The sequence below is a fragment of the Elgaria multicarinata genome, chromosome 13 (genome assembly GCF_023053635.1).
Source record: "Elgaria multicarinata webbii isolate HBS135686 ecotype San Diego chromosome 13, rElgMul1.1.pri, whole genome shotgun sequence".
Classification (NCBI taxonomy): domain Eukaryota; kingdom Metazoa; phylum Chordata; class Lepidosauria; order Squamata; family Anguidae; genus Elgaria; species Elgaria multicarinata.
Genome location: NC_086183.1, coordinates 33,459,902 through 33,468,898, shown reverse-complemented (window position 1 = coordinate 33,468,898; position 8,997 = coordinate 33,459,902). Strand labels below are relative to the sequence as shown.

Below are 8,997 nucleotides of genomic sequence, written 5' to 3'. Positions count from 1 at the left end.
ATGACTTATCGTTACGGACCGCGGAAAGCCCCTCCCCCACCCCCGGGTTGGCAAAGCGCAAGGCATGCCGGGAGTCCCCGCGGCCTGTCGCGCGAGGCATGATGGGAAATGGAGTCTCAGGCGGCGGCATCGGCGGGGCCCGCCCGTCGCAAGAGCCACAGGAAGGCGACGGCTGCCCTGGGGCACGCGCAAGGCACGCTGGGAAACGCCGCTCCTGGCCTTGTCAAACCAGCGCTCTGCCACCAGAGGGCCCCCGCAGTGCATGCCGGGAGTGCCGCCCTCCGCCTCTGCCCGCCGGGAAACGCAGTCCCCGTCCGCCACCTTCTCTTCAGGGCATCCGCACTGCATGCCGGGAGTGGTAGTCCTGCTCCCCTGAGGCGAGGCGGGCGCCGGCAGGGAAGATGGCGGCGTCGCAGCAGCAGCAGCAACAACAACAACAGCAGCAGCAGCAACAACAGCAGCAGCAGCAACAACTGTCGCTGCTGCAGGCCCAGGTGGGGGCCCCCGCCGCCTCGGTGGGCGGGCAGCAAGCGCCGGCCCAGGGCGCGGCTCCCCTGGCGGCGGGCCAGGCCCCATCCGGGATCCAGGTGGCCGCGCAGGCGCAGGACTTCGACCCGGTGCAGCGGTTCCGCCTCTTGCTGCCGCAGCTCAAAGAAAGCCTGCAGGTGAGGGAGGGGCGGGGCCTCGGCGGAGGGGCGGGGCCTGACTTGCTGTGGGGGGGGCGGCCCGGTGGTTTCCATAGAAACGGAGCCCTGAAAGTTCGGGGTGCCGTTGGGGGTGAGAACATTTACCTCAGCCTTCCTGACTGGAGGGATGCTGGGAGTTGTAGTCCAACACATCTGGAGGGCGACAGGCTGGGCGAGGCTGCTTTGCTGAAAGAGGTTTCTAGGCCTTAAGGTCGTCCTTGCTGGGTCAGACGAAAGTCTTGCCCGGGATCCTGTTTCCTGCAGTGACCAAGCAGAAGCCCCCGGGCAGGCCGGGGCGGCGAGAGGCCCCACCTGGCAGCCCTGCCTCTCAAGAGGGGGCTCTCAGGGGCTCACCGCCCCCCAAAGACCTCTCCTCCTCCTCCTCCTCCTCCTCCTCCTCCTCCTCCTCCATGAGTTCGTCTGCTTGTAGGAATCAGCCTCAAACAGGTCCCGCGTCTTGTTCCCCACAGTGACCAGCCAGGTCGTTTAGAATCATAGAACCATGGAATCGCAGAGTTGGAAGGGGCCCACAAGGTCATCAAGTCCAACCCCCTGCTCAATGCAGGAATCCACCCTTGTGGAATCCTGCATTGAGGAAAAGGATGCTCTGTGCCACAAAGGCCACTTGGGAGCTAGAAGAAGTAATATTTCGGTAGTGCTTTCAGGTGTTTCATATGCATTATCTAGTTACAATCCTTGCAACACCTTAGTAAGGTAAGTTAGGAATGTTATTTCCCACTCTGAGGCTCGGAGAGAGTGAGCAAGCAGAAGAGCCATACCGAATCAGACCAAAGACCTATCCAGTCCTGCATTCTTTTCACACGGTGGCTTGCCTAAGACCACTCACCCCCAAGCTGTGAACCTGCTCTCTCAAGGGCAATGTAACCCAGTCCAATGTAGCTTGAACACTCTCCCTGGACATGAGAACCAACTACTCACAACGCCTCTGTCTTGTCAGGATTCAACTTCAGATTACTGGCTCTCATTCAGACTCTAGTTCAGAGGGGGGGAAACCTGCCCTGGACCTTGTCCGATCCCATGGCAGAAGGGTCAACGTGTTGAGCAGAAGTCCCTCAACACTGCCTTCTCAAACCAATCCTTCAGGGAAGAGTGGAACCACCATGCCTCCCACTCCCAACTCAGAGCCAGTCCAAAAGGATGCCACAGCTGCCAAGATGTCAAGGAGAATCCACAGGGCTTCACTCCACCTATACCTCTCCCAGTAAAAGTCATCTGTCAGGAGAACCAGTGCTGTTTCAACACTGAAACCAGGCCTGAAGCTGGTTTAAAAAGGTTCTCAAGGGGTTGAGAGCCTTTTTGGGTCTTGGGCCTATGGATTGGATGACATTAAGGGGTGGGACCCCATCCCCCAACATCATCAGGTCCTTGACCGAAACATCATTGAGGGAGGAAGCAGCAGCCAGGCACCTCTCCATCGTGCCTGGGTCCAGCTGAGAGCCCCCTCCCTCCTGCTACCAACTGTCTCTGCAGAGGCCACCAGTGAGGGAGGAAGCAGCAGCCAGGCACCTCTCCACCGTGCCTGGGTCCAGCTCCAGCTGAAAGCCCCCTCCCTCCTGCTGCCAACTGCCAACTTTAACTGCTGAACTTTGCAACTAAGATTGTAGTGCCTGAATTTGCTTTCCTTTTCCCCCTCCTCCTCCCTCCCAATCCTGTTTCCTTTTGTGTCATGTCTTTTAGATTGTAAGCCTGTGGGCAGGGACTGTCAAGAAATACTTTTGTAAGCTGCTGTGAGAGCCTTTTTTGGCTGAATGGCGGCATAAAAATGCTTAAATAAATAAATAAATACCCCCTCCCCAGTCTTTCCCTGGCAGAAGGGGTCAATCTCAGCTCCATAGGAAGGGTTCCATGCGATAGAGCTTGGTCTTTGCTTTGTTTTCCCCCCATTAAGTTTTTCTAAAGGTTTTTATCCATCTCTTTGCAAGAGCTAAGCGCCCCATGGGCTTTCTTGCTAGAATTTTCTTCTCCTGAAGGGTGGGGGACAAAGCCAAACACGGAAAGAGAGAAATGGAGTGCTTTCTTATCCTTGATAAACTTACTTAGACCTTTAGAAATATCACTTCCTAGAAGAAGGCAAGATGGTTTTAATTTTTGTGAACTGCCCAGGGCGCTTTGCCTATTGGGCAGTATAAAAATGTAATAAATAAATAAACGATGGGCATTGACTTTTCTGCCTAGGTACTTTAATGGAAGTATTCTCTCAGGTTTGCCACAGAGAAGGACCTTAACGCCCAGCCTTCCCAGGCCCAATGCCAGTTCCCCCTACGCTTGTCCATCCTTTTGGCCTCCGCTTCGGAGTAGGTTGTGTCCCACCCTAGAGAAACGGCAGCTCTAACCCTTTGACTTCACTCCTCTTGAAACTGGGACGGTCACCCCATATCCCTGGCTTGCCTGCCCTTCCTTTCCTGTTCTCTGTTTCACAACACACAGAGCCATTCTTTCCCCTCCTTTCTAATTCACAAACATCTGGCTTTAAAACAAAAACAAAAAAGCTGTTTTATTTTTAACACTAGTATATAGATAAAAAAATGTCAAGAAGAAAAAACAACCCCAAGCTGTTGACTCCTCCTGAAGGAATGAAGCGTCTCTCTTTAGCCAAATATACCCAATGCTGAGATGTAACTTTTTATGATGGGGGCGGGCAGAGCCACAGGAGCAAGCTGGCTGGCCGTGCCGGGGGCGTGGAATGGATGCTTCACCCGCAGGCCCTTGTCCAAGGCTTCTGGGAAATGACTCAGCAGGGCAGGCTTTCTCCCAGAGTCAGTCTCTTCTGAGCCGTTGAGCTGAGACGGTACAACGGACGTTTGCCCTCCCGCTTGCCTTTGCAGTACCCAGAACCTGTTGGCTGTGACAGCCAAGTTTTCCAGAAACGTTTTTTGTTTTGATAACATTAGATCTGCCCTTGTGTTTCCTGACTTTACAGGGTCCTAGAAACGAGGCGGCGCCCTTGAAATCACTGCGTACAATCCGCCGGCTGTTTGTGTCTGCCTGCGGGCTTGGGGTGGCTCACAGGCCTGTTCTGGGCCTTGGTCTTCACACTCTGTGCAATGGGAATGGCAGCAGCAGCAGCTGGGCTCAGTCTGAGCAAGGCCTTGATCCCGGGCTCTGTTTTGAATGTCACACCTCAACCCCTGCAACGAGCACAGTAGTAGTGGGATTTTCTCTGTCATCCCTCTTTTAGCGCTTAGAATTTTATGCTCGCGTTTGAAATATTTTTTTTCTGCAGCCATGCCTCCAAGCACCTCGCTCGTGATGGAGTAATCCCAGTTGGCTCCCGAAGCCAGCAGGAGACATAAACCTCTTTCCTAAACTGCAGTAGGTTTCCCACTCCCAAGTCATGCTTTTGGGATTAGGAGACAGTCCCTTCCAAGTAGTTTGCTTTTCCCCACCTGAAGCCCTCCAGATGTGTTGGACTACAACTCCTATCATCCACAGCCAGCATATGGGCACACTGGGAGATGTAGACCAACACATCTGGAAGGTACCAGGTTGGGAAACGGTTGTCCTACAGTTCAGTGGAAGCTGGGTGGCTCGGCTGTCAGTGGGGCAGTGGAACCGCTCTGGGTTTCAGTCAGAACCAGCGAGGACTCTAAAGGAGCTTTCCAAGGTGTGGATTCAAACCTGGAGCAGATTTATCACCCCACTGACTTCGGAGCCACCAGCCTCCACTGCTACAGTTTCCGTCATGTAAGCCGAGACACTTTTTCTCCCTTTTTTTCTCCTTCCGTCCCCAGAACCTGATGAAAGTGGCGGCTCAGAACTTCGTTCAGAACACAAACATCGACAGCGGACAGTGAGTTTTTGCCCCCACCAGCCCATGTTTCCCCCCTTCCACACCGTTATTAACTTCTCCCCCTTCCCTTCCAACAAATTAAAAACGGGTTTCCGTTTCGTTTCAGGAAAATCAATGACAGCCCAGTGCAGAGGGTTGACAAGAGCCTCGAGGAATTCTACGCCTTGTGTGACCAGCTGGAGCTGTGCCTGGTGAGTGGCCCTAGGCCAGCCTTCTTGCTGGGGAGCATGGGCGGGTGGGCGCCGTTCCGCTTCTGTCCTCCTTGGGGGCTTTCCACAGGGGTCGGCCATTGTGTGGACAGAGTTCCGGACGAGGTCCTCATCCAGCAAGGCTCTTCTCACGTTCCCCAACCTGGGTTCCTTGGACGAAAGGTGGAATATACATGTAACACTTAAATAAATAGCCTGGTGCCCTCTAGGTATGGTGGACTGCAACTCCCATCTTTCTCGCCACTGGCCACGTGAGTTGCAGTCCAACAGGTTTGGAAGGCACCAAGATGGGGGAGGGTGGTCTACTTCCTGACGATTAGCAGAGGTTTCAGGCCTGGTGTAATTCTCCCCCCACCCACTTAACACAATCCATAATCAGTTGGTGAGATTCCCAGCTGCAAGTTGTGGTGGCGGCTGTGAGCTTAAGAGGACTCGCCCCAAACAATTTTTCAAATTTCTGGAGGAAGTAAGGCCTGCCACTGGAAGTTAGCTATGAGAGCTGAGTAGAACCTCCAAGCACAGAAGCAGGCTACGTGTGAATGCGAAGTGTGAGCGACAAGCCGCAAGGGAGGGCTGTTGCCTTCAGGCCTCCCTTGGGATCTTCCCTGGGGGTCTCTGGTAGGTTACTGTTGGAAACAGGACGTGGGACCGGATAGTTCTCTGGCCCGATCCAGCATGGCCGCCCTCACGCTCTCGTCTTCCGCTCCTTCTCCCCTTCCCTAGCGCCTGGCCTACGAGTGCCTCTCCCAGAGTTTTGACAGTGCCAAGCACTCCCCAACGCTTGTGCCGACAGCCACCAAGCCAGACGCGGTCCAGACGGAGAGCCTGCCCTACACCCAGTACCTCAGCATGATCAAGTCCCAAATCTCTTGCGCCAAGGATATCCACAATGCCCTCTTGGAGTGCTCCAACAAGATCACTGGCAAGGTGCCCTCCCAAGGGGTGCTGTAGTCTCTCTTCCGTCCAAGCGACTCCTGACTGAAGATCCAGGAGACGTGCAAGCTTGGACCAACTTGGCCAGAAGGGGGCAGTCCTCACAACCCAGACCGTGAGCGAAGAGGACCGCCTTCCATTCGTGATGCTGCCTGCTCTACTCTGAGCCTTCTTTGCGACTCCCTTTACAAACTTCTCACTGAGAAGTTCCCTGCATCTTGTTTTAAAGACGTGGTGCTAGTCCTGTGTGCTGTTCCAAAGTCCTCAGCAACGTTTGCAGCCATCCAGGTCCATGGTGGATCTGTGAGCTGAAGAGGGCCTTGCCGTTTGTGGGTCTCTCTCAAAACTGGCTGGCCAATTTTTCCCATATATATTTTTTTCCTTCAGGGGACAGCTCCTTGAGGGCCATCCCATAATATGAGGACTCAGCCACAGCCGGTTCCTGCCAGCATAACCCCAACAGTTCTGGGCCTGTTAAAGAGTTCACCTTTCCACTGACTTCTTGTGTTCTTGTCCTACCGAAACTAAATGGGCCCAACATTAACTTTGCACAACAGCAGTATGTCTCTCTCCCAGAAGGGAATTGGGGGGGGGGGTAGTGAAGGGGGAGGGCTCATTTTTGAGCTACTTCTCCTTTAAATCTTTCCCCTTGACTTCATTTCCATAAGGTGGGTCTGGTGTGCATTTTTGTGTAATGCTATATGATTTTTTTTATTATTACCAAACCTCTGTAACAGACATTTCCCGGGGCAGCGCCCTTGCTAACCCTTGTGGCGTGTTCAGTCGAATCGTTGCAACGCAACAGGATCTGCCCCCGGGCTCTTTGTTCAAGTTGGACAATTCCGCTGCCAGTTGAAGCCATTTTTGCTGTTGGTAAGTTTTCTTCCCCACCGGTTAGCAGGGAAAGGAGCCCAGAAACCAGCTGTCCCTGGACCGTTACAGCTTGAGAGAACTAAGAACGTGCCCTGCCTGCTGAAACAAGCTCAAGGAGCTACTTTGAAGAGAAGCAAAAAAACCCCACCAAGTGTTAACATTCTCTCTCACACGCACACACGTGGAACATGCATGTGAGTGGGAATGCCGTCAGTTCAGTTTTCATCGCAGCGCTGTTTCGCCTTGCAAGTTTGCTCTTTCTGTTTGTGGGCGTGGGCGTCCTTCTCTATTTCCCGTCGGTTTCGCTACCTGTTTTTGTACGAGGGCAAACAGAACGGCAACGCTGGCAAACAGGAAGAAGTGTGTCACTGCCGAGAAGAATTGATACCCTCCCGGTTGTTCTATAACCCCATTGTGCAAGACTTCCATCACTGTTGCTGGTTCTGTTTATTTCTCGTGTGTGCATTTTTATGTCTATTATTATTAAGGCCAAAAGGAACTTCCCTTTCCGGGAGCTTGGTGTAGGGTTCCCTTGTAAGTTCTTTTGTGTGGGCTTCCTCCAGATAATAAAAAACGCCTCCCACCATCCACCGGTCTCTTGCTTTATCGCAAGGATATTGACCCTCTTTCAGCCTGAGGGTCAAATTTCGTTTTGGAGAAGCTCTCAGCATATTTCAGCTTCAAGCTTTCCCTGCCAATCAATAAGCCTTAGAGAAGGCATTTCATCCTTTTAGAATGATGGGCGGGAGGGAAGAGGGACTGCAGAAAACCCAAGAAACCACGAAATGAAGGGGAAGAGGTCATGGCTGTCTGGGGGATTCCAGAGGGTCCCATGGGGACCCAGACAGGCTCTTAACCCCAGCTTCAAAATATGAAAAGGTTCAGGCCAAGATGAGTTTCTTCCAGCATTCTGTTTCCAGCGGAGGTGGGCCAGACACTCGCCCCAGTGAAGCCCACAAGCAGCAAAGGCATCTCAGGGGCTGCATCTCGCACTCAGACCCCTACGGCTTCTAGTGGGAGCGGTCCCATTTTGCTCTTACAGCCGATATCCCTTTGAAACAAGTCGCTATCTTTTTTAATTGAATATTTGATGAGCTTTGCACAGAGGAACACAAGTGAATGTCTGTGAACTGGCGCAAGACCGACCGGCCCCAAAGCACAGATCTGGCATCACTTTGACATGCCGGAAATGCCCCTTGCCCTTAACGGCCGGTGCCAGCGTCTAAGCACGGCCGGTGTTGTGCATGGAGCTCCCTTCGCCAGAGTCAAGCCGCCGGCCCGACATTGTCGACTCTCGCCGGCCGTGTTTTCCAAACACTGAACTCCCAGAGCCCATTTCACTGGAGGAAGCAGGCGCTCGCAAGGCATGCGCTCTACCCCCGAGCGGTGGCTCTTCACCAAAGCTAACATCGAAACCAGGCCTAGTCTGCAGGCTTCCTCTGGCATCCTTGCCCCCTGCCCTTTTGCCTTTCTCCGTGCTTCTCTCAGCAGGGTGGTGAGGAGTCGGCCAGCAGCTGCCCCTCCCTGCACCGTCTGAGTCCCTGGCTTCACGTGGCACGTGCTGTGCCCTCGGGGGAACCGTGCACTGCACAAAGCCGCCTGTCTTTCATGTTGCACGGCATGCGCCTTCCCCTTGGAGGCAATGTGCCAAGGGACTCAAGTGAGCCAGGAAAAGCGGCCACCCCTCCTGCCACCGTCAGAGTCCCTAGCTTTGAGTCACACCTCGCCTCCCATTGGGGCGCCCCACACGAAGCCACTCGGCCAGCACTGCTCAAGTCCCCGTCATCTGTGTTGTTATCTCAGTTTGAGGTAGCAGCGGGGATTCCCCTGTGCACAGGGGGAGCAGAACACAGGGGAATCCCCACCAGTACCACGGATTGGAGATCACTGCAGGGGCTTGGAGGAACCCAAGGAGGCTCCGTGCACCAGTTTAGGCCACAGGCTGGCGCTTCCGTAGCCCTGGCACACCTGAAGCATGGGGAGGGGAAACGGCATGGATTCGGAAAAGTGTCATCGAGCTGGTGCGTCGTCAGCAGATTTTCATAAGTTCAGAACGAAGATGTTGTCCAGATACGGAAGGGCAGCTTGTGAAAAGGGCAGGCAGGCAAGGCCAGGGGAAAGGGCGCGTCGGGGGTCGAGAGACAACAGAAGGGCTGTGCCTTGAACCCTGGTGCAAAACAGGACTCTGCTGGCAGCCGCCCCCCCCCCCGCCCCGCCCCGGAGGGAAGAGCCAGAAACCTGGTAAAGACGTCAGATGCCAGAAAATGGCCGTACAGGCACCAGTCTACCCCTCTTTCTCTGGTACCCTTTTAAGGTTGGATATGAATGCACAGTTTCTTTGGGAGCCAAGGTTTGCTCAAAAGCGAGAGAGAAAGGTGAGCAAGATTACGCCAGTCAACGAGGAGAGGAGGCAAAGGCATAGCTAGATCAATGGAAGGGATCGGACACGTTTCCTGCCATCGGGAGCAGCTGGGGATGGCAGGTC

General features: G+C 54.1%; 2 protein-coding genes across 2 annotated transcripts in view; both read left to right on the top strand.

Moving 5' to 3' along the window:
- The window catches only part of SAMD4B (sterile alpha motif domain containing 4B), a 95,554-nt gene that overhangs the window by 50,286 nt on the left and 36,271 nt on the right, over positions 1–8,997 (top strand). The gene's annotated exons all lie outside the window — the stretch shown is intronic.
- Positions 383–7,100, top strand: MED29 (mediator complex subunit 29). Its single transcript, XM_063140105.1, has 4 exons — positions 383–665; positions 4,439–4,497; positions 4,604–4,688; positions 5,430–7,100. The coding sequence occupies exons 1-4, from the start codon at positions 402–404 to the stop codon at positions 5,655–5,657; spliced, it is 636 nt and encodes a 211-aa protein (XP_062996175.1). The 5' UTR covers positions 383–401; the 3' UTR covers positions 5,658–7,100.